This window comes from Rhyacophila brunnea, unplaced genomic scaffold (genome assembly GCF_057557595.1).
Source record: "Rhyacophila brunnea isolate RB1 unplaced genomic scaffold, BYU_Rbru_1.0 scaffold_6, whole genome shotgun sequence".
Taxonomy (NCBI): Eukaryota; Metazoa; Arthropoda; class Insecta; order Trichoptera; family Rhyacophilidae; genus Rhyacophila; species Rhyacophila brunnea.
In genome coordinates this window covers 31,372,214-31,398,452 of record NW_028233276.1, presented here as the reverse complement: position 1 = coordinate 31,398,452, position 26,239 = coordinate 31,372,214, and the positions used below count along the sequence as shown (strand labels likewise).

The window sequence follows — 26,239 nt, the reverse complement described above, 5'->3', positions numbered from 1 at the left end:
TCGATCGATATAAATAATGCGTCGTGTCCTATCACTAGTTAAAATAATGACTATGCAAATTCATAGAAAATATATGGGGGAAGTGTGACACAAAACAAAGGTACACTCACCCCACGCGTTTACTTTCGTGGGAGAAGTGTGTCTACTCGATTAAAGCTTTAAAATGATTATCAATAAGTGAAACGATAACAACACGTGAAGCAGGGTATCAAAACACATATACTCACAAAATTTTACAACCATAATGTGCAGATTTCCGTGTTTTAAAAAATAGTTTAGTAACAGCTACCATCTCACTCGTCGACTTCAAAATGTCGTCTGTAGAACAATCCATGTAGTCACATCAAAAATCATGGTATCAACACCATTTCTGATTATTTTTATAAATCGGTGACTTTGCGATCACCTTTCCATAGATGGCATCATCCAATTTGTAGTAGATACTGAGATATCTTAGTAGCTACACTTACCCCGACTCACCTTCATAAAAACAAAAAACATCCGGAGCAGTGGAGCATAACAAATTTTCGGTGCTCCTGCTCCGGAGCAGGAGCACGGGTAAAATCCCATTGCTCCAGTGCTCCGAACTCCGCTCCAACACTCTGATTAATTCGGTTCAACTCCAAGTGATTAATTTTTATGTTTTTATTTCTCTTCAAAATTTATTTTCCACCATAATAAATTTAGAACACTTGCTATGCTGTATACAATTATGACAGCCTGACGCCATGCTCCGAAACCAATGGTTATGCTGCACCGCACAGCCGTAGCCATAGGTTTAAAAAATAATTATTTAACATAATATTATTACATTTTGCAATTTTAAACTAATATAAATACCAAGTTGGCAGCCAAAATTCCTGATTATCGTCTAATTTGATTGACTATTCAGTATAGAGATTATGAATTTTATAGTACTGAATACAAATAGTAAATCTATATATTTTGCAATTGGAAGCCCATAAAATACAAAGATGGTGGACAATAATTACTGGAATATGTAATGGTGATATTTCAAAATCAGAACTTTTTTGTTAATTGGCTACCGCTAATCAGCCAGTAACGAGGACCTGCGTTGGGTCAGTGATGATTATGATGATACATACACTTACTAGTAATCTTATTGTGCCATCCCATAGCGGAGGTCGGCCACCATCAAGGTGATCTTAGCTTTGTCATCTGCTACCCGGAACGGTTCAGTGAAGCTGCACTCGTACCAATCACAGAGGTTCGTAAGCCACGAAATGCAGTGTCATCCTTTGCTACCCTTACCATTGATCTTTCCTTGAATGACAAGTTGGGGAATGCTATCCTCTCATAATGTGGCTGAGGTACTGTACTTTCCTGGTTTTGATACTACGCAGAATTTCTCAGTCCTTTCAAATTCGATTGAGAACTTCCAACATTTGTCATCCAGTCAGTCCAAGGAATTTTGAAGATGCGTCTATACAGCCACATCTCAAAAGCTTTAACTCCCCATGATATATCTTGGTTTAGCATCCATACCATAGAAAAGAATTGAGAGAACATAACATTGTACCATACGCAGTCTCAGACCTAGGTTAAAGTATCGATCGCTAAGGAGGCGTCTCATTTTGAGAAAGGAACTCCTTGCGACCTCAATTCTAGTTTTTATTTCTTGAGACTGGTCCCATTTCTCATAGACCCCATGTACCTAAATATTTACACTGGGTCACACGTTCAATTGGTTTGCTGTTGATAAAACTTGTGTTGGTGTCACTATTTTTGTTTTCTTGAGGTTCATTTCCATAAGAATTGCGGATCTCATTAACCCTTTCTACCAGTTGATGCAAACTCCTTAAGCAATCAGCGGTGTCATCGGCATACCGTATATTGTTAATAGGTTTCCCATTAACCAAAATACCCACCGATTCACCTTGTAAGGTTTTCTTGAAAATAGTTTCCGAGTACAGGTTAAATAAATACCAGAGGCGACATACACTGCATTGAACTTTTACCTCCACTGATTTCGTTTTCGATTTTAATAATTGCTGTTTGTTTCCAATATATTTTAGCTATCAGTTGAATGTCTCTTGCATCGATGCCCTTCTCCATGGCCCCCACATCTTGAAGCAGGCCCTTGTCACCCCCCCCTTCAGGGGTGTTACCACCAAGGGTTGATAACAAGCCTCGTGATGAGAAGTAGGATGTTACCAGTCCCTCAGAAGTATCCATCAATAGGTGGTCCCCTGATGTTCGACTAGCTCAGTATCGAAGAGGGATTCCATCCAGTGAGGATTTGGAGTAGGAGCTGGATGCACTCGTGAATGGTGCTCCACTAAAGGCACTTTATTAATGATAACTCGTTTTTAAAATATTTTGTATTTTATTGTTAATAATTCAATCCTCTATCTGAGGTCAAGGTCACAGGATAATGTTCATAATATAAAGTTATTAAAGTATATATTTAATGTATTTATAGAAACTATTTTTTTTTTTAATAAATGTTTTTGTATAAATATAGTCTCTTGGTTACGTATTCAGGTCGTAGAATAAATTTAAAAAACTTATTATTTATTTATTTAATTATTTATATATTGACTATTGACATATTGACTCGCATGTATGCGAGTGAAACTTACATAATTACAAAAATCACACTTATGTGATACCTATTTATATTACTTACTTATAGCGTATTCATGACCTTTCCAGGTCGACTTCTATCATCCACAGCTCACTCTGAGGAGTCGGTAGACCGATCAGGGTGAACTGCGGGACTTAATATGAGGGTTTTGTATCGGTTTTGTTGTAGGAAGTTAACGTTATTTCAAACTATGGAAGGATTGACTACAAGGCTGAAACATTGCAGTTATGTCGTCAAAATTTTACTACTGCAAACATTAACTGAAGGTCAATACATTTATGTTGATGTCACCCCCCTACCTATCGCTAGGGTTAAAGGCAGCGGGACCGTTTGCAGAATCATTTTTTAAATGTTGTTTCAGGTAAAAATTAAATGTATTTCTAACAATTGTTGTTGAATAAATCCATTTGAACTAAGGAATTGTTGAATATCGACACACAGTAATCAAAAATTGCATCACACAACCAAAAATTTTAAAATGTTAACACTTTACAAATAACATAGTGCCGCAGGCGACTTTTTTCCCATTAGGGCAAATTTGTGATGCGTGTTTATCTCACTTTTCAGGTCGACCCGCCACGCCGGGCCCCCAGGCTAGAGCCCTGTCAGCCCCCCCCCTTATGGGGGTCATGCCTTTCTCCTATAAGAGTTCGAAAAGTTTAGGGTGCTTAACAGTATTGAATGCTTCCTCGTCATCGATGAAACACATTAATGTCTTTGCACTAGATTCTAGAACATTCAAGCTGAAAAGTGCTTCGCGAGTGCTCAAACTACTTCAACGCATCTATTCTATACATTAAACTGCTATCGAGGGTAGTTTTGTATTGAAGTATTAGCTATTAATTGTTACAATAAGTGCTATGTTTTAACAGCACCTCTTAGGTGTTCTAAATTTTAGAGCGAGATAGACAATTTTGACTGTTTAGATGGCTAACTTATTGCAACAATTATAATACTTCGATACAAACATATGAAAAACTACCCCCGATAGCAGTCTTGTGTATATAATATGTGCACTGAATCCAAATCGTGTCATCCACGTCTTTTTCGCATTTTCGAAAAATCCTATTATGAATGATTTTTAACAAAACTTAATTTGTGACTCACCAAACTAGTAATAATCAACTAGTAAATAAAACACTAGTGAAAATGTATAAAGTTTTATTTCATAACAGTTTTTTATCAAAGTTTGATAACAGTATGGAAAAATATACTTAAAAGAAGAATTCATGAAACATAGAGTGGAATGAATTTTAACAATTTTCAGACTATATTTTAAAACGTAAATATGTATAAAATCCCTTTACAAAGCACCACGTAACATTATGCAAACAGCTGATCAACACCAAAAGTATACAAAAGGAATGTAAAGATCAGACATTTAACAGCCAGAGAATCTTATTATTCAAGTTACATATGTTATCAAAGTTTTACAGACCAATTTACCACAATTTTGAAATTCTCTACTAACCCCATCTCCAGAAAAGTATTGTTACCATGTTGATTAAAAACGATGCAGCAGTTCACAAATAATGTGATGCAGGGTGTTGTCAAGATTATTTCATATTTTTATGAGTGATATGTAGAAAAAACAAATGGCATGTGAAATGAGTCGATTTGCCGAAAGGTAGCATTATCATGAGAACTCTTTTTCCGGAGGAAGGCTTTTAATTTTTTCCTTTAACTTCTCCATCAGGTTTTTGATAACTATATTTTTAATTATAATAAAACCCTGTTAATACGAACACACTTAATTCAAAATCGCTGTGAATCGAAATTTTCACTCAATTCATAAAATCTATTTATAGACTGCGAAATCTTTAACGTGAGACCTGGCGGCGACGCTCGTGCTGTATCTTGTCTATGGTTTTCGATTTCGAAGTATTGTAAGTACCGAAAAACGAGAGGAGAGGGATATAGTTCTCCAAGCCGCCTATCACCGTAAAGATTTCGCACTACAGCAAAATTTCCACTAATTCAATGAATGAATCATAATAATCACTCCTAATATGAAAGAAATTGTATCGAAAATGGAACCAAAAGTCAAGTAGTACTGTTTTTTGCACATACATTTCGTAATTAGTTTTTTTTTTCGAATTCGAATTAACGGGGTTTTACTGTACACACAAAATAACTTGATTCTCAGGCTGCTACTTAATATTTAATACAAGTCTATAAAAATAGAGTAAGACAATAGTTGATAACATCAAATTTGTTCAAACTCTGTGTACAATTTGGAATAGGCATGTTGTTACAATATTGTTAGTATTATGGAATTTCCCAGATCCATTTTTAGTATAGGATAAACAGATAAGGAAGAATAATATGAATGTGTGAGTTGGAGTGTTTAAATGTTAACGATCTCCTTAGCGGCGTTGACAATGTGTTTGGCGGAGATTCCGAACATGTCGAGTAAGAGATCGGGAGGTCCAGATCGAGGAACTTGCCCCACGGCCAGGTGCTTCACTACAATGTTTCTTTCCATCGCCACGGCTGACAAAACCGCCTCACCGAGACCGCCTAAACATAATAATAAAAAAACAGTCAATACAGATCACACACATTTTATACACTTCAGACATAGATAAAAATTAGAAAATTTATATAGTTGATTCAGAGCCAACAGTAAGAGAAAAACATATAAACATTGGAAAATACAAAAACTGACCTTGGTAATAATGGTCCTCAACAACGACAACCCTTCCACCGCAAGCAGCCGCGTGCTGAAGTACGGCTTTGCAGTCCAGAGGTTTGATGGTGAAGGGATCCAAAACCCTGGCGTTGATTCCCAGAGGCTTGAGCAAGTCGTGAGCTGTCACGGCTTCGTGGAGAGTCACTCCGGATCCGATCAACAGGACGTGGTCACTTGGAGATTGCTTCACTACCTTTGCCACTCCAATCTGAGGAATATCATTTCAAGTCAGATGACATTTTGTAATCATTCAACTGATTAACAAGATTTTATTTAATTTATTCAACAACAAAAATATAGGGTTTCTTCACCATCTCAAGTTTCAATACCATTTGACAATGGTTACATTTCATACCTGGAATTTTTCATCATTGGGATAGAGCATTGAAGTGTTGGGTCGAGAGGTCCTGATGTAGCAGATGCCGCTGGTGTTGGCAGCTATCTCCACTGCTCTTTCGCAAGATACAGCATCACTACACAATAAGAAAAAATATTAATTAAACGATGAGTCAGCTTTACTGATATAACTTCTGTACATCATAAGTAAAAGGTCACGCGTCAAAGTAAACAATGACAATATATACCTGGGATAGAAGACGGTGGCGGTTGGGATTGTCCTGAAAAGCGCTAAGTCCTCCAAGCCCATCTGAGAAGGTCCGTCTTCTCCGATGGAAACTCCGCAATGCGAACCCACCAGGTTTATATTGGTCTGGCTGATAGCACCCATGCGGATCTGTTAACAAACACAAATAACATTAATATAAAGGAAACATTCACAAGTAGTAATTTTGAGACTATATTCTACCTATATGTATTGAAATATGTTATTTATGGTGTTGAGATTATTCACAATCCATCAACGCCCCAAAAATGCGCCATCAAGAGTTATTCCATGACGAAGTTATAACTATTTTTGACATGGTATAGTGGTATGTAAGTAAAAAATAAATTAATTTTATCTTATTTTATATTGATTATAAAAAATTATCAATAATTTTGGAGTAACATAATTGATATAATCATTTGGATCAAAGGCATGGATATTTGTGGTTTCACTTGTTTTCCATCCCTTCAGTAGAGGGTTTAGGGAATGACTAAAAAGCAATCTTCATAAAATATTTGTTACTTTTACATTATTGCAAGGTCTGAATGGATTGTATTGACTGAACATGGTAATGGTATGATCATGTACAAACCTGATCGAAAGCCCTGGTGAAGAATGCAGCAAAAGTGGAAACGAAAGCAATTGTCCTGTCGCGACAAGCTGCTCCGATTGCAACTCCCACCAAATTTTGCTCAGCAATGAAACATTCGATATACCTAAAAAAAATATATTATGAGGAATTTTTATTTTGCTAATGACCACACAAGTTGCTCGATTAGCAATATTGGCAGATATAATTATGACAGACATCAATAATTATTATGCTTGGTTTATTTAGTGCCAAATGCAAAAATATTGACATTATGTTAAAAAACTAAGTGAACAATAAAAACATGGTGACATCGTTTCTGGCGATAGAAAATATTGCCATATTTTTAAATCTTCTTTCGTGTACCTTCAAAATATTTTTTAATTAATTGCACAGCAGAAATTGAATAATAATAAATTAAGGGTTATAATATAAACTTTAAATAATATAATGGTTACTGAATCAATTGTATTTGAACAAATGCAACGCACTGCGGATACAGTGTGCCTAACATTCTTTTTATTTAAGATTGAAGTGAACACACTCTGTGTTCATTACTAAAGTGTACCAATTATCCATTCCAATTGTCTTTTTTGGTTGGTTTTTGCGTAGACAATCACAAAAATTTCGATTCATCCGAAATGAATAAATTGACATGCAATACAATACGTATTTATTTACACCTATCCACTTGTGTTCCAATTTCGCAATTATGAGAGGCACTTGTAATGCACGCCCGGAGTTCGAAAGAACAATAATTAATATCTTCCAACAGAAAATTGTAAACTCATATCTAGAAAATATCTATTTCACTATGAATATGTAATTACTACCAGTGGCTTAAAATTATACATATATGCGCCAGGCATATAACTTCAGATGGTTTTTAACTTTAAACCATCCCGTGCGTTGCCATTAGATTCTATTAGCATGTTAATTAAATAGTAATTAACTGGTCCGCAGTGAATGGGATTTATTAAACAGCTTTCAAATGGAACATGTCTACCTATAATTCGAGGTCCCTTAACTTTATATCCAACACATTTCACTGACTAATTTAAGGATAAGACAGAATGTATTATTATTACCTGTCTGGATAGGCAGCCTTCAATTTGTCACTGAATGTTGAATTCTTGGTGTCTCCATCCAAAGCAATCACTCTGTAAAAACAATTTATACCATTAATTCGAATTAAACACATGGTAAAATGTAACAAAACATTATTTAGTGCTAACACCGCGACTGGCGCGTTTGGCGTAGTTGGTCATTAGATATAATTAACGTGTTATTTATATTAGGTTATATTATATTTATATTATATTTAGGTGTTTCAAAGTTCATGAACTAATAATACATTTCTTATTTAAATCTACATTACTGATATCTCCGGGAATCAATTTATCTATGGTGTCAGGATTGTTGGAAATTTTAGTTATTCGAAACGTCAATGTTTTTGCTAAAACTATAAGCTAGTCGCTGGACAAATGCATGTGCAAACATTTGTTTAAATCTCAACGCATCTCCACACCTGCAAACCTTACTATCAAATTAAATGTAGTTTAGATAGTCCACATCGCAAAAAATTTATGTACTTTAATGAAAACATTACATGAGACCATACGTAACTACTTCTGATGAAAGAATTTTTAAGTCTCGCAAACTAGGCCACACTTGCTTGTATGTCAGTGCATTTGCAGATGGTAACCATCCGCTGAGGACTAAAAAAAATGTGGGCATTTTTATATAGAAATATTGAAAATTTTTATAAATAGTTTTTATACAATTATTGTCGGTCCGTATAAAACTTGATAAATTTTATTACTTATTGGTGTACAATACTGTACAATATAATATTACTTATTGCTGTTTGATAAAATATCAAAATGTATGCAAATTGTGTGAAACCTCGGGTTGGTGTCTGCAATCTTCTTCAGAGCGATTCCGTAAGAGAGGCGAGTGGCCACCTTCTCTCCAGCCTTGTATTGCGGAGGAGCCGACAGCGTCACTCCGGTGAGCTTCACAGCAGGAACCACGCTCAGAGGTTTGGCAGGAGACGCTTTGCCCTCAACGTGAGACAGCTGACTGCGCAAATGCTATAGTAATACAATCAACATGTCATCACACTGTCTATGCTGCATGAAATAACACGGAAACCACCCAACATCATTCAGCTTTACATTATTTGTACATGCATTAATTATTAAGTAAAAATAATGTTGGAACTTAATTTTATAGATAAATATGTCTAAGGCCCACAATGGCCGAGCGGCTTACGTGTCGGCTTATAATGTTGTGGGTCCCAGGTTCGAATCCTGGTCTGGCAAATAGAGAAATAGTTTTTCAATTTGTGTTTGGAGTCAACAGTATGAACCTAAAGGTTGAGCAAGTGGCTAACATACATATCTCATAAAAACCAAAATCTCTTAATACAAACCTCCACTCCGTGGAAACCCACAATTATGGTCTTATTAGGATCGAACATGGTAAGAAAAAAAAATTGAGTAAGTTTCTGATTTCAAAGCCTACTTTATCAAAAATTCTTGTGACGTTTCTAAAGTAAATTTAAATACCTACTTATTTAATATTTGATAATATTTCAAATATGCAGTGTATTAACTTCATGGTAATTTTTATCACATGGTATTCACCACATATCTATATTCACTACAGTAAACAATTTATAGCATTGCCGAAACGAATGTTCTATCTCTGGTTCATGATGAGACCATAAATAATGAAATTCCATAGATGCTTTTAAATAATGTAGAACCTATTTTTTTGTCTATAAAATGTTAAATCAAACAATCCGTGGAGGAAAAACGACTTATATTCTTATATTATATTACGACGATATTCGTATTCACGAAGTGACTAGCCATAGAATAGACATCAATATTGTTGGTTAACATATTATCCAAATTTTCATAGGGAAGATCGGTAGTCATAATCATACCATATTAATGTAGAGTTCGATAATCATAGCGGAGCAGCACCGAACAAGAGAAAACAATGCAACAGGCTTGATGTAAGTGAAGTCGGGAATATAAACCGCAACAACAATAAAATTTACCCTTCCTAAGCTAAGATCTAAATCAGTAGGATATTGCAAAATGTTACCTTCAAAACTCTTTCTGATTCAGATCCCAAGGCCTTTCCGTGCCAATTCTCTAAATCCTCAATATTGGGAAAACCTTTGCCTTTGAAGGTCTTGCAGACCAGAGCGGTGGGTTTGTTGAGGGTGGACTCGGCTTCGAAGAACGCTTTGCTCAACTCTTCGATGTCGTGCCCGTCCACGGTGAGTGTGTGCAGACCGAATGCTTCCATACGACGGTGGTATACGTCCAACTGCAGAAATTTATTTCAGTTTAGAGCCAAGACAACACAGGCCAAAAATATTAGTAACAAAATCGATTGTGACTGTGTTGGTGTGATGTAGAAACAGTTAATAACAAAATTTTGGTGGATGAAATCATACTCATCCATCAATTATGACACTACACATGACTATGCACCAAAGCATACTTTTGTGAATAATGCATGTAACTTTTACAAATTGTAAATCCCATTCTAATATGTCTATAAGACGTATAATGTTTATCAAATTTTACAGTTGTAAGAAAGAAGTAGGTGAAATAAATGACATAATACGATTGTACCAATTATTTAAAATCTTTGTAGTAATTTATTCTTACAAAAAAAATAGATAATGCCATTACATACCTTGTGCTGAAGGGAGGTAGGTTCGGACTGTCCCAATCGGTTGACATCAAAGATGACGCACAGGTTATCGAGATTGTAATGAGATGCAAAATGAAGGGATTCCCAAATGCTACCCTCGGCCGCCTCCCCATCACCAATCACGCAGTACACCCTGCGAAAATTCAAAACAATAAATATTATTAAACAGATTATATTTGATGCAATGATTTTTCTAAAAGGTACTTTAGTCAAGTAAGTACATACATACTCTATGATTAATGAGGAACTGTTGAATAATAGTGTTAATCCTTTTTTACGTGTTCCGGAATTCTTGTTTTCCCGCTATTTCCATGTACAGGCGGCCCTCGATTTTCATATGTTCTACTTTCGTATAGTTCGCTATTTCATACATTTCTCAAAATTTGTATTTTTTATTGATAATGCAAAAACTGTGCGCTTCCATGCAGTCTCTCCTCTCTTCACAAAGAAACAGGGTGGTATGTATTCAACTATCTCTTGACAAGTTTATAAAGAAAACACCTGTTTGCTATAATACGCCGCGTCACGTAAACTTTATTATTCCGACCATGTCCGATCCTGATATTATCATTAGGGCCTCCACAGAGTGGAGATTTGTAATGACAGATTTTGTTTTTTACGAGAAACGGATGTCAGCCACTTGCTCAACCTATTAGGTCCATACCCTGACACACACAAATTGAAAAACAATATGTGTACTTGCCAGACCCAGGATTCGAACCTGGGACCCACGGCTTTATAGTCCAACGCTTAAGCCGCGCGGCCACCGTGGGTGGCTTCATTATACCCATTGATAAATAAATATTTAAAAGTACACGTTTTTTACATTACTTTCGTACATTCAACATTCATACAGATATCCAGGAACCAGCAACATACGAAAATCGTGGGCCGCCTGTAGTTTCTACAGTCCTGTTTCATTTTAGTACACATTTTACATTTTTATTTCACGCAATATGTCTGGAATATTCAAAATTCAATTAAATACTGCAATGCAATCATTGAAATGATTATTAAAGTGGAAGAGTACGTATGAGTTTCTATTTTTAGACACGTCTGCAGTGGTCCATGGCCACTGTTACACAAAACGATTGGTGAGCGATCTTTTATTACCACGTTTTTCTTAGAGCGGAATGCACAATCTAAGATTTCGTTCCTAAGGATAAGTCGCCGAAAAGCATGACTTAACTATAGACAATCCTGAGTATAGAGTTAAGGAATCCTTAACCATAGACTACTTTTGTTATGAACACGCCCTTCTGTATTACCATTTACCACTGACAGCTGCTGTCAAAATAAATTCGCATGTCTATAACACAGTCCATACACTCAAATTCAATTAACAATGAATCTCAATATGGATATTGATAGTGTTAATTCTTTTGGCATGTACTTGTAGAATATTATTTTACTTTTATACGCCAACCCGCAGAAATACAAAATACCAGGTGAAGAATAACACTCAACGCTAGTGTTACCATGTTAAAAAAATATCTTGCGGTGCCTGTGGAATCACGTACAATGACTTATAACGGAAACATAAGAGTATTATAATTTAATATTAATATGTATTTATAGTTATTGCATTTATAAAATGCAGTTGTCATATTTTTGTCATCGTTTAACAATTATAAAATAATTTACCTAATTTACCTAACGAGAATTTTTAAATATGGTATTATTTTCAATAGAAATGATCTTAACTAAGGACAATGTTTCTGCATAGTGTTTTCTGCTAAGGAAATTTTAGTTATGACAAATGTTTCTGCATTCCGCTCTTAGCTCGTATTCTTGTTTGTCCGGTGGTTGTTTATCCAGTACAAATCTTGCAATCGATTTTTAACTAACTTTTCGACTAGCTAGACATTTGAAACTTTTAGAATATATCAGAACATGGTGCCAATGCATTCTTTTACTACTTTTAGCCAGCTTTAAGTAGAATTGAATTCATTTTCAGTTAATTCTGTTTTGTATGAAAAGTTATTTCGGAGGAAATCCGTAATCCAATCCATTATTATTGGTTGCTAAGAGGTGGTCCTAGCAACTAAATTATTAGTATATACGTGCATTACTATGGAAATCAAAATGACATTTCAGTATTCTATATTTGTTTGTTGCAAAATAGCAAAAAAATGATTTGTTGACAATTGTCTTATTTGTCCTAAATTATTAATACATAGAATTGTCAAGTTTATATGATTCAACAGAAAATTTAAAAACGTGGTATATAAAAAGTTCTTTTTAGACAATTTATTAGACAATTAGGGGTGGGCACACGATAGTCTTCCGTCATTCTACCAACATCACCCAATGCAAGACATTGGTATTCATAATTTTTTTTAGTACACCCCAATCCAAAGAATGTTGCTGGAAACCTCTGGCTGCCAAAACTTCTAAATATAGTTATACATTATGCTCTTTAATATTTACAGTATGGACAACTATCGATTGAATTGAAATTTGGACTTCTATGTTGTGTATAAATTCAGTTTAATATGTGCGTCACATAGATAGATATACGTTTAACAATCATCTTCAATTTCCTGAACACCTGATGCCATTTATATAGTGTTTTTATTTGATGACATATCATTGCTATAGGATTGGTTTGTCGAATATCCGTTTTTGTCGAAATCGACCTTGCCATGCGGAATGTTTTTTTCTATCTAAATGGACTAGAACAGGGGTTCCCAACCCCGTGCCCGCGGGCACCATGGCGCCCGCCTACTCAAGAAGTACATAAGAGGATAAACATTAAAAGGATGAGAAAATAGTCCTTATCTTTGGTTTAGCAACAATTTGTTTATTAACAATAGGATATTTACCAAACCTCATAATAAAAATAGATCAAAACAAATGATAAAGCAGTGAGTATATTACTTAGTATTTTCTTGTAATCTGTTACACACATCAACAATTATTTTAAAAAGCAATAATAGTGATAAGAATATACAGGAAATGTGATATCGCCATGCCATCTATATATTATGTTGATAATATGGTGTATATCTACAAAAGTTTAGATCGTTTCTACTGGTAATATTTGTAATGAAAGGAATATAACAAAAATTTATGATGAAATTTTTAGTTTCAAATAGAATAAATTTATTGATTATTTTAATAACATACAGACATTTAAATACAAATATTATATTGTATTAACCTTTCTAACGCGGCAACTGACTTTAGTCAGCCTATACGCGCGAGTCATCCGCGCGTCAGCTGACTAAAGTCATTTAGATTTTCGTTTGCCTAGTACTGCTTTCTGCCAGGCGCGAATAATTCGAATATTGATTTAATTTATTCAAAAATCATCCTTCTCTTGACATCTGTCAATGGATAGCCTAAACTTTTGTTCTATCTAATTTAAATAAATATTTTTCGGGAGCGTGTCTTGAATAAAAATATATCAGTCATCGGGCCAATTCAAATTTGCCGCGTATATAGTGTCTTATCGCTTCTTAGTGCATGTGCGCCGAAGACATTTGACTGACGTGTTTGTAACGATACGAGTTTGCGATATAATAAGTTATATTGTTTTTTAGTGATTGAAAAACTATTTGGTGCGTAAACTGTTAAATAGAATATTCGAAAGTTACATTGATCAAAGTGAATTTACAAAATATTTTTACAAAAGGAATGCTTTTGGAGATTGCATTCATTCGCCTATCTGCCAGTATATTATCCGCGAGTTTATAGTTTCGGAAAATAATTTGAACCAGGTGTCATTTAAATATACCTAGAATTCCGCGATTTAATATGTCTTTTTGTTTATCATTGATTAACATTTTTAAATACTATTTTCTGGTTATAGTATTAGGTGAAACAGACAAAAATTATTTATTTACCCTAGTTATCAGCCATTTATAAAGAAAAGACACGAACACTCAGACGCCCGTTCCCGCATAAATGCGGAAATTGTCGTATTACGCAAACACCAGGTCCCGCGCTACTGAATTTTTATACACTGCGCGGCAAATCATCGTCTGCTGGTGTGAGACAGACACTTGAGAATTATTTTTTTCGTAATACTATTCAAAAGGGTTTGATTCATGACTACTATTTTTTTTATGTAGAATTCTTCTTATATTTATAGTCGAAAATAACTCGAGTTACTTACTATCACGTCATTATAATAAAATAAGAGATTACCTATTCTAGTACCAGGTTATTGAAGTAATATAATAAAAAAAAAACAAATGAACTTGAAAATAAAATTGTGGTGACTATAAAGCATTTAGAAGTGCAAAAAGTGTTTGAAATTTAATATTTTACGAATTGTAATAGGTATTCGAAAAATAAACCATTTTGTTATATAAACTATGTGTCATTCGATTCCATTCAGTTCGGGGTCAATGGTAGGTACAAACAGTGTTGCCATATTTTGAAAGTGGAATTATAGTACAGAGCCTCCAAAATTATAGTATTTGGGGATAAAATATAGTACGCGTTGTCATCTGTTGAAAATGAAAATTTTCCCAATTTTTCATAGTCGGCTCGTTTTTATTAGGAGAAATATTTCGCCGCGGGCCGCAGGTTCCCAATTTTTCATGGTCGGCTTGTTTTTTTTAGGAAAAATATTTCGTCGCGGGCCGCAGGTTCCCGATTTTTCATTTTTCTAGTCGGCTCGTTTTTTTTTAGGAAAAATATTTCGGCGCGGGCCGCAGATTTCCAAATTTTCGAAGACAAAATTATAGTATTTTGGGCGTACTATATCTATTTTATATCGTACATAGTACGCGGACCAAAATTATAGTACAAATACTATAATTATAGTACGGTTGGCAACACTGGGTACAAACCAGGCACTGGTGGTAAGTACATCACTCTCAAATAGCCAGTAGTTCTCAAGGATGATTTATTTATACTCGGCCTGCAGTGCTGCAATGTGTATGCGAGTTCAAACAAAAGTTACACAGTTTGAGATGTCCTGGATGCTATAAAAATGAGTTATTTATGACTGATATTTTTTCAACACACTCAACAAAAATGCTCATAAAAGTCATAAACCATATTATTATTCATTATGTGTATGGCATATTTGTCGAAATGGTAGCCGGTAGACTATAAGAATACTGAACTGTTCTTACACTTGTTAATCTGTCATCGACGCATTAGTCCAGCACCATTTCGTAAGTGTCATGGCGCCGCTCGAGTAAGCTGGCATTTTTTCAATGAAGAAGTCTTGTTCGTAATTTCTTATCAGATTTAGGCGACGAATGTTTATTTTTAGAGTCACATAAAATATTAGGTTCTGTCATAATCATTTTTGAACTTGACTCCGATTTTTTACTACTCTATTTGTGTATGTTTGACTGACATTTATTACGATTTATTGATGCTTGAAATCACAACGCGCACTGTTGTACTAAGTCGGGATTCGTAACGCTTAGAAAGGGTTAAAATACTTTAAATTGAGTTAGAGACTAATGAAAAATTGCAATAAATAATTAGCATTTTTTTGTATTGCAAACACGTGATATCTATTTCATATTTGCAAATATAAAATAGAATGAGACATTGATATCCGCAGTTCACCTAATGTTTGCAGTTTAATCTCCGCAAATATGCTCTATCAAATAAACAAGTAATGTACTCTTAGAAGTATTTTTGACAACAGAAAATGTATTTAAATTCATGTTATTTGTCCTTAGTAACACCGGTTTTTACTATGTGATTACTATGCTGGATTCCGGTGAATGTGGTTTGTATTCTAACTGAAATGAAGTGACCTACCTGTATGGCTCCTTGTCGAAGTATTTTCCGACGTACGCCATGCCGCAAGCGACAGCCAGCCCCTGTCCTAACGAGCCGGTGCCTACATCGATGAAGGGCAGACGGGGAGTGGGGTGCCCTTCCAGATCTGAGTCGATTTTGCGCAGGTTTTGTAAAAGGGCCACATCAAAGTTGCCAGACTCTGCAAACGCCGCATACAGGATAGGAGCAGCATGACCCTGACAAAGCAAACAATTTCAATGTAAATTAGTAATATGGTAATAGACATGAGCTGCAAATCACACTTTGTCATATGGAGTGGACATAAGACCAATAATATTCTTAAAATGAAAGCGAAACACGGAGCTATTATCTCTCTTTTTCTCATTGTTTGCTTTCTCTTATCGCACGCAGATTAATCCACTTATCATTTGACTGCAGTATTGAATTATGAACATTCATTTGTGTCAATATTTATTTTAAGGTGTTTTGTTGTAAATATTCTAAATAATATCTAAATGACGTTCTCAGCGAGACATCCCCGTTTGGGAAAGGTCAAATAGTTGAAATTTCAGCATACATTTTACACTTACATGATAAAAACATATTTAATTTATCAACTTACTTTACCGAGTTACTATGTCAGCTGTTTTTAATAACTTATCAGTTTTTTTTTATATTAGAAATTGTAAGTAAAAAGGTTAAATCACAAGCAGACAATTTTAATCGTTAATTCAATATTAGTTGTTTCTAGTATGATATAGGTATTGAATGAGAATTTATTCATTGAAATCATTATATATTTTATTATTTTAAGTAGGTACCTAATACAAATTTTATTTTTATATTAGCACTATGTAAGGCTATGATTAGAATCCACAACCATTTTTAAATATTCCTACATTTTCTAGGATCGCGCTACAGCCCGATGATTTAGTGGAAAGATACTGTATGTCCAGTTTTGTATGTTTTGAGAAAATCGAATTTTGAGATTTGAGATGCATGTGAAATGGACATTTATTATTGTTATGTATTTGAACGATACAATTCTTTCTTCTTCCGACCATGTCCGATCCTGATAGGATCATATGGGCCTCCACAGAGTGGAGGTTGGTATTGGCAGATTTTGTTTTTTACGAGAAATGGATGTCAGCCACTTGCTCTACCTAATAGATCCATACCCTGACACACACAAATTGAAAAACAATATGTGTACTTGTCAGACACAGGATTCGAATGTGGGACCCACGATGCTGTAGACCGACGCTTATGCTGCGCGGCCATCGTGGAACGATGGAGATCGTGAATGATACAATATCTTCTCAAATATCTTACCTGGACGTACAATGTTTTTACAGCATAAAGATACGATGCAGACGAACATTTTGAGTAATATGTTAACTCAACTTCAACAAAAACTGGGACATACCTACAATATCTCTGCACTTAGCCATCGAATATACAAAAAATATTTCTACATAATATGGTCTACAAAATTTTACAAGAAAACCCCATCCAAGTCAAAGGTATGAATAAAAAAAAATGTGGAAAAATAGAAAAACATCTGAGTCAAATAATATATCTATGAACACATAATGGAGTTTATTAATTATTACAAAATGATGAACCCAATATAAATTATATTAAATTCTACAAGTTGGTTTATTCGTCATAGCTAAGTTGGTTATCACACCGATCATGATCGTCACATCCTAAAGCGGGCTACCCTACCTATCGCTAGGGTTAATGAGGGTGTGTGAGGTAAAATTAAGGGTATTTTTTAATAAATCCACTTGAATTATGGAGTCGTCGGGTATTTACACACATTAGTAGACAAGTAGAATTATTTATATAATCATTTTGTAAAATGGAATCCACTAAGTAAATACTACCTAACTCAGTTGATGGATCTATTTAACTTTCGATACAAAATATGAGTATTAAGAAATGTTAACTTTGTATTTAGGGCAAGTAAAAATACCTGCATTTGGTTGGTATTTAATTCGAGCTAGATTGGTGTCCGATATATCAAAATACATCATCAGTACGAGTGTGGATTTTGATTGATAACATATTGTTGCCTATTAACAATGTTGCAATAGCAGTATAATAATAACCAAAGATAAATAATTATTGTTGTGATGTGGTTCAATACCTTTGATAAAATGAAACGGTCGCTTGAGGCATCTCTTGGTGTCTGATAGTTGTAGCGCATTGTGTTGAAGAACAAGACGGACATTATATCGGCTATGGATGCACATGATGTTGGATGTCTGGAAAAAATCAATTGAAAAACTATCAGCTAAATACATAACATGAAGCTCTCAAGGAGGCCCACATATTTGGGTCAATTATTGGAGCAGTGTTTCCTAATAATAATAAACATCAAAATGCCTTTATATTTTTTCCGGCAGGTTTGTCACTATCCTTCTACTGCACAGGCGTAGATATTGCACAAATTCTAACTGTGGTGTGAAAATTCAGAAGCCTCTGAACTTTTTCGATCTATGCGTGTAATCTTGCAACTTGCACGACATGTGGTTACACAGGCATTTTCTTGTTATGGCCGAAATAATAAGTAGTCAGCAATAAATCCATGCATGTGTAAACAAGGTATAACGCCAGTACACGTGCATGGGTTTACTTGCAGCAATAGTGTGTATTTTAAACTATCGTGATAAAAACTGCTTACATATAAAAGTGCTCACTGTCTCGCCAATCTCATTATCCAATAGTAAGCGAGATTAACATTATTTGGAACCATTTCACAGGTCGTAACAATCAGTTAACCTCAACCTCGGTCAATCGATTAACCTCGTGGTGTAGCTCGTTATTACCGGCATGTTAACTATCGTTCTACTGTGCAGACGGCAGATATTGCAAGATCTAATTGTCGCGTGAAAATTCAGAAGCTTCAACCTTGCAATTTACAAGATAATACGTGTTTACACATGTATTTTTTTGTTATGGCCACGAAAATATGTACCGTCAGCAGTTAATCCACACACGTGTAAACCGGGTATTATACTCCTAATCCTGTATATGACGATCATGTCCCGAATATTCAAAAATTACTACAGTGGAACAACTTAACCTTGAAATTGCGCAGATTGCGATTTCTTCTAGTGCCCATCAATTACATATTGTAAATTAAATAGTTGTTGCCGGTATTATTTCAGACTGCTCTTATATAAATCCTATTGCATCATTTAATCTCGTTCAGCATCGTTCTAACTACAACGTATTTATAGAACTGTATTATTTATTTTATTCATACAAGTACCCATGTAAAATGATAAATAAAATATAATAAGTTCGTATCTTTCAACCTGAACGAAACAAATCAAACTAAACTATAGCCAATATACGTACAAATTGTATGAGTAGAAAGTAGACAGGAAATGGTTTGAGATTTGACGTTTGGTTCAGTGTATCATTGAAAATCGAACCATTCTCGGACCATCAGAAATGGTTTGACATGAAACGTCAAACCGATTCGGACGATCCATAGACTAATGGCAATCTGTCAAAGTGTTGATAAGCATTATTCGGCATTTGTATATCGTGAGGTGTTCATATTAATATGTTAGACATTTACACCATAGAAGTTTACTTGAATTATGTATATTATAGATTAATAATCAATACTTATTATTCATAAGTAACCATGCGCGAACAAGAAGCCGCTTTTGGTCTTATTATCTCAAAATCCAACCATATTTTCTATGCAAAGAGTTCGATTTAATATCATTACTATAATTATTAAGTCAGAACAAGAATTTATTTTCATTTTATTTATATTTTGTAACGGAAATTCTAAACTACAAACTGTGTTAAATCAACCCGGAATGATCTTTATATTACCTACCTAACGAATTTTATGATCGATTGTCGTCTAAGTCACAAAATCATACTGCCGACATGAACAAGTGGTCAATTATAAAAAGCTCTTATCAAAAGTAATTTTTAAAAACTTGTAACCTATAAATCTTATAAATTAACAAAATGGCTACCTATTCATGAAACATTCTTTATATTTTGTACATTTAAAATGAATGAATACGAATTTGTATTATTGTAGACGACGATAAAGAGGTTAGAATTTCATAACAAGTTGACGTTTCAATAAATATGTTTCTGTTTTAGAGACTAATATGTTATGAATTAATTTTAAGTACTGGCTACACTAATTAGTCGTCAGAAAAGCGTTTCCGTGGACATTCTACCAAACGGTTCCAAATCCAACGGTTGGCACCTTTGATTCGTTCAATTCAGGTTCTATGATACGAACCTAATATTACAAATTATTTATTATTGCTGCAAATTGTATTATTTTATACATACATGGTGTATACTGTATATATTCACGATGATATTAGGGATTGTTAACAAAGGTCAAGACACAAAACGTTACAGGACAAGGTCAAATAGTACGCATTATTACATAGTTGTCATCAATTTATTTATGTGCAAATACAATGTCAATTGAAACGATAAAGATGAGTGCACATTCATACAAACAAAGATAATTAAAATCCAACAAGACAAGGTAATCAAATATTTCTAATATTCTTTAAAAACGCTTAAACGCTGCACAATAATGAGCTAACGACCATTTTATAAATGGCTCTACAAATCAGTGTAGGTCTTGACCGCCAAATGAGATTGAGGTCAACTCACTCGATTTATATGCTGTCTTGTCGAAAACGTGTAGTCTGTATTCTATAAACTGGCGTACATATCACACGGAAAACATTATACCATTGCGTTCAACTGTTGCACGTTTTCAATGGGAGGGAACGAGATGGATGCTGATAGGGAAACCGGCATGCCAGCTTATAGAAGACAGACTCTATCTTTCATGTTAAAACTAACTGATACCAATAACATAAATCACATTTCTTTCTCATACCCCGTTCACACATGCGTGGATTTACTGCCGACAGTACATATTATTGCGGCCATAAAGGAAAAAATTACCATTATGCCAGTTTTTAGAGGGCATGTCAAACTTCTAAATTGAAATTACTCCATAACAATATGATTTCGAGACTTACCAACTTTTGGCAGTAACCCCACAATATTTACTATTAAAAATTTGTAATTGATATAATTGTTTTCTAATAGATGGCGAACAGTCACTAGAACCTACTGAAACCCAGGAACAAATCGTCACTGTTCTGGCAGAAGACACTAATTCGAAAAAATTACATATTGAGTTAGTTATACCAAAATGTTCCTTATTTCAAACTTTACCGTCTGGAAACCTTCTTAATAAATAAACAGTCTTTATTTTAAAGTCATCCTTTTTACGATTACTTAATAAACTCACATGATAGACCATTTCAAACATTTTAACTTCAAAGTCAAATTACTCAAAAACTAGTATTCTCCAGTTAGTGTGTTCTGCCAGAACAGAGACGAAATAATAACCTATGGCGCAAAGCCCACTGCAAGCGGCATAGGTTTTCCTTTTTTCTAGGTTAAAGTAGGTTGTTAGGTTTAGATCTGGATAAAAAGATATCAGACAGATAAATTCCGGAGACCACCCTGTTTCATTTGGTTCCTTCTGTCATCGATAGTTTGAATTGAATCATGTTTTGGTAATTGTGCCGCAGATGTTGTCATGAGCTTTTATAATTATTTTTTTACGAAAACAGTTTATTCCATGTAGACAATTATAATAAATACCCTTTTCTGCCGGCGCATAGGCTTTTCGATCCAATAATTGTTAATTGAAAATTTGAAATTTTCATACATTTTGATGCATCATTATCACAAACTAAGATTATATTAGGTAATATTAGGTTGGGGTAGGTTAGGTTAGGTTTGGTCTAAAAAGAAAGTTATAAAATCCCATATCATCTGTGGCACATTTACCCATGTTTTTTATCGGTAATGAATTATCCTAGATACTTATCTTGTATTGTTTAACATTATCCCTACTGTATCTTTAACTTTAATAATGATAAAATTCATAAAATTCAAGTATACCTAGTAGTGTTAAAATGTAATGTACCTCATACCATAAACACAGATATAATAACAGATCAATAAATTTAATTATGTAACTATTAATAATGTACCTTGGTACGTATCAATGAACAGCTGATATTAATATCCTCAAACCGGCGTTCTGAATTAATACGCCGAAGTACATGGCTAGTTATCAATAAATTATAAAGTCATAGGAAACGAAACCAATATAAAAATGTATCCACCTGACTAGGTATGTTGATTGTTGAAACCCCGCACCAAACAATTTACTGTATATTATTTGGAACGAAGAACCAATCGTGACTCGGAGAATATAGCTGCAGGCGGCAAAATAATTTGACTTGTAGATAAGGTACCCACCCATAGACTAATATACTATACCCACCTAACCCTGTTTATAAAAATGACATGTGAGAAAATAGTTGCTAAGTCATACGTCAGACATGGACATAAACATTAGAAAACTAGGGCACACCGACTTCAAAAAGTGAAGGGCACTCACGGCGGATTCGATGGTGATTTGCCTAGTTTTAAAGTCACCTTCAAAAGACCTTTGATGCCATTACACCACTCTTCAAGTTCAATTTCAAGAGTTTGGACAAAAATGCTACACTTTTATAAATGCTCAAAAATTAATGAAAAGGTTTGTCTTACCCAGATTTGGATGCATCAGTTGACGTGATGCTGTGTATCCTCAATTTGTTGGCCAAATCGGTGAGCGCCTGCACGTTGGGTTTTTTGTAAGTTCCGACCATGATGCCGCTTGATTTTTAAATTACTGAGATAAACTGGAATTATTGACAAAATAACACTTCACTTGAACAAGTGGAGAATTGATAAAATAAGTAGTATGCGAGGAATTTTGTATTTTAACCGGCGTGGTCGGAACGATCTGTTGCGGTCGCACGAGCACAAGTTGTCGAAGTCGGTGCAAGTTGAGCGAAATTCTCAAACCGAGTTCGACGGAAGCGAAGGTAGAAAAAAAACAAGTTTTGATTTGTTGCCAGCGTACACTAATATACTTATTGCCAGTATATATAATAATTTCTCCTAAAATCAATATATTGTAGAGTCAAGATCAGGGAACACAAAAATAACGGAGAGTCGGTTTGAAACAAAGTTTAATAATTCTTGTCGAGATAATAAATATGTGATAAACATAAACACGTGTTAAAAAGTATGTTATTTTCAGTTGCTCGATATCATAATAGTAATGCATTAAAGTTTGTCACCTAGGTAAACAAAACACCGATTCAATATTAATAATATTTCTGGTGGCTGTATATTTTTTGGATTTAATGATGTGACTGATTTTTAGTCATAGACTAATTCTCACCTAAAATTCTTGGCTACAAATTTATTAAAGAGATTGAAATCTCCAACCTATTTGTTTTATGGACACGTTTGGCATGTGATAGGAGATCAGAAAGGAGTTCTTAGAAATTAAATGCAGTCTGAGTTGAGCTAGGTAAATAGATTTTTGGCTATCAAAAATGGATCAGACTGTTCACCACTATTCAAATTCTTTGGGGTTTGAACTTTTAAAAAACGAGTCGACTTTGATTCTGGACAGAAATTTTTAAACTCGCGGATGATATTTTTTGCGGGAAGTTTGGTACACCACCCGTCGTTATACATTTTTTTTAAGTTTTGTGGCACATTATTATAAAAAGGTATACCATATTAATTTACTCGAGACTATTCACATTTAGATTAAAAATCAACATATTTTATGATATTAATTATTTAATTTACTGACGATAGGTACCAAAGAGTTAGTTGTTCAAAATGGCAATTTAATGTAACAATAATAATAATTATTACTAGCAATAATTTGCACTTGTCGATGATTACCAATACATTGATACTATCACTTCCCTCCATTTTGGTAAGAGAATTTCTCAACTGTCACTTTGTGTTTTGTTTTCTTTTTTTATCGTCTGTATTTGGGATGAAGGTGGATAATTAAGCCACCGGAATTGTTATCAGAAACGGCGAGGTTTATTTACTTTAATAGTATACTATATGGTTACATTTTGAATAATTTATTTTATTTTCCGTACGAAATCGGCGTGCTCGCGATTTTCTGTTTGTCGCGATCTAAGCGCCATCTTGTGATTTTTTTCAACGAGAGCCGTTGGCGAAAGAATGCGACGTTGCAAATCGTCAACGGTTATATTATGGCATTGTTGCCATTCAACATATTATAATCTACTCTAAGGCATTGCCGGCTCGGCTCTGTTATTATTATTTAATTATTTTCGCAATCAGCCATTATTATTTGCTGGCTTCGATACCGATTCGGACCTCTCAAGATACACAAAGACATCCCCAAATGGGGACCATACGGGGGTGTCACAATACGTATAACCTATCTATGGTATATTTAGCTATGTTACAGCAAAACAAACAAAATTGAACCAAACAAACCAAATCAGACGGATGGATCTCGGATTATTTGGCAGAAATTTTGCGGGAACACGATTTCTAATTACTAAGTAGTGTTGACAATACTTAAATATAATTCAATAACTTATTTGTCTCTAAAACGGCAACACGTTTATTGAAATGTAAACGTGATCCATACACAGTGGATCATTTATCGCAGTAAAACTCATCAAGCACCCAGTGATTGGCGTGCGTGCACTGATATCTAGATTTTAAAATGGCTGCATTGAGAGCTTTGCGAAGGCGAACCGGAACGCTCGACAAATTTTAAAGATATTTACATAGTTATCAAATTTTATGTGTATTTTATAAAAATAAGATTGTTAGATTTTCCTTGATTTGATTTGGCCTATCTAGCTTAGACGGTCAACATATTTTATCCACGAGATGGAACGATAATTTTACCAATTTCACGAGCCTGAACGACGCTCCGATTCATTTCGAGCCCTGACTGCAGAACTCATCAAGCACCCAGTGACCGGCGTGCGCGCACTGACATATAGATGAAAACGGCTGCATCGAGCGCTTTGCGAAGGCGCGGTCTGTCATGTTCTCGGCGCGCGCGACATCTAACATGTTAGAAGAGTCGATAGTCGACCTGTCGCATTTGTTTTTCAGTTGCATTCGGCCAATCTGCGAAACTCCATTTGACAGCATGTGTTATGACGATAACGATGTCGTCACATCGACGAAATCGACATGCGGCGCATGAGGCGAGTTCTGATGTGCGAGACGACTTCACTGTTCCGTCCAATGTCTCCCATATCGATTGTTATAAGCAAATTGTCTGCATCGGCACTAGCCATCAGGACGACAGAGAAAGAGCCTTTGTAATTAAAATTGCTGGACCAGCTATTGTAGATTTTTTGATACGCACATGTTTCCCATTCACTGAACCGATGCAGTTGGGTAAATCCCAAGCTCATAATACCGCTTGGCAATGGATTTCCACATTTCTCTGTTGGAAATGGACATATATTCCGGTTGAAGGCATTCCCAAATTGCATTGGTGCAATCCTTAACAATGATCCCAATACTGTTGTCTCCTCTCATAAATATATGGGATAATGCCTTAAGGCTCAAACCGGTCGCCAAATATCTGCAAAATACAATTTTATTACATTTTCATAAAAATATGCAATATTTTCATATCAGGATGTGCTTGACATTTAATAAATTGTAAACAGAGTATGTACTATATTCAACATGCACAATGTCAGTGGTAAGACAATAAATTTATTAAGGAAATGTAATTTTAAATCGATAAAGACAACATTCTGTGATATAAGTCATAAGTTATGAAATACATAGGTACCTAGTTATAAACATGGTGCAGTAGATAATTATTGTATGTATCACTATATGTAATAAAATGTCTTTTATTCTTTATCTAAAAGCCGATCTGTTGGTTACACATTCTATTAATAATCTTATCTTAAGGTTAATCAACAGTTTTTCTTCTGGTTTGATAGCTTTCCTAAAATGCGTGTCATTTTTGGTTAATTGGGTTTCAACTAACTTCAACAGAACCTTGAAACAGTCCGGACTCATTCTATAGCAATTTTGGAATCTATCCGGATGCTGGATGAGTTCTGCTGCGATAAAGGATGCATTGTGTATCGATATATGCCTAATTGACGGATGAATCCAATATTTTTGCCTTCTACTTAAATGTCTGCGGTACCAATACATAATAATCGCTGTTTCCGCGTCTGATGACATATTTGCACAATGCGTTGTCTAGCTAGAGTATGATATTTTGACGTTTCAGGGTACGCTCGAATGCGGCAGCGGCGATGCGGTGAATGTCGATGTCGAATGTCGTTGTCGCTAGGCAGATGTGCGAGG

At 34.7% G+C, this 26,239-nt stretch overlaps 1 protein-coding gene across 1 annotated transcript; it reads right to left on the bottom strand.

Moving 5' to 3' along the window:
- Nucleotides 1–3,754: 3,754 nt before the first annotated feature.
- Nucleotides 3,755–22,898, bottom strand: LOC147065549 (transketolase-like protein 2). Its single transcript, XM_085957179.1, has 12 exons — nucleotides 22,598–22,898; nucleotides 18,102–18,219; nucleotides 15,968–16,185; nucleotides 10,214–10,364; nucleotides 9,611–9,838; nucleotides 8,399–8,586; nucleotides 7,582–7,653; nucleotides 6,497–6,620; nucleotides 5,885–6,033; nucleotides 5,656–5,773; nucleotides 5,277–5,508; nucleotides 3,755–5,128 (listed from the first exon to the last, which is right to left on the bottom strand). Exons 1-12 carry the CDS (start codon nucleotides 22,696–22,698, stop codon nucleotides 4,956–4,958), a joined length of 1,872 nt encoding a protein of 623 aa, XP_085813305.1. The 5' UTR covers nucleotides 22,699–22,898; the 3' UTR covers nucleotides 3,755–4,955.
- Between the last annotated feature and the right edge of the window lie 3,341 nt (nucleotides 22,899–26,239).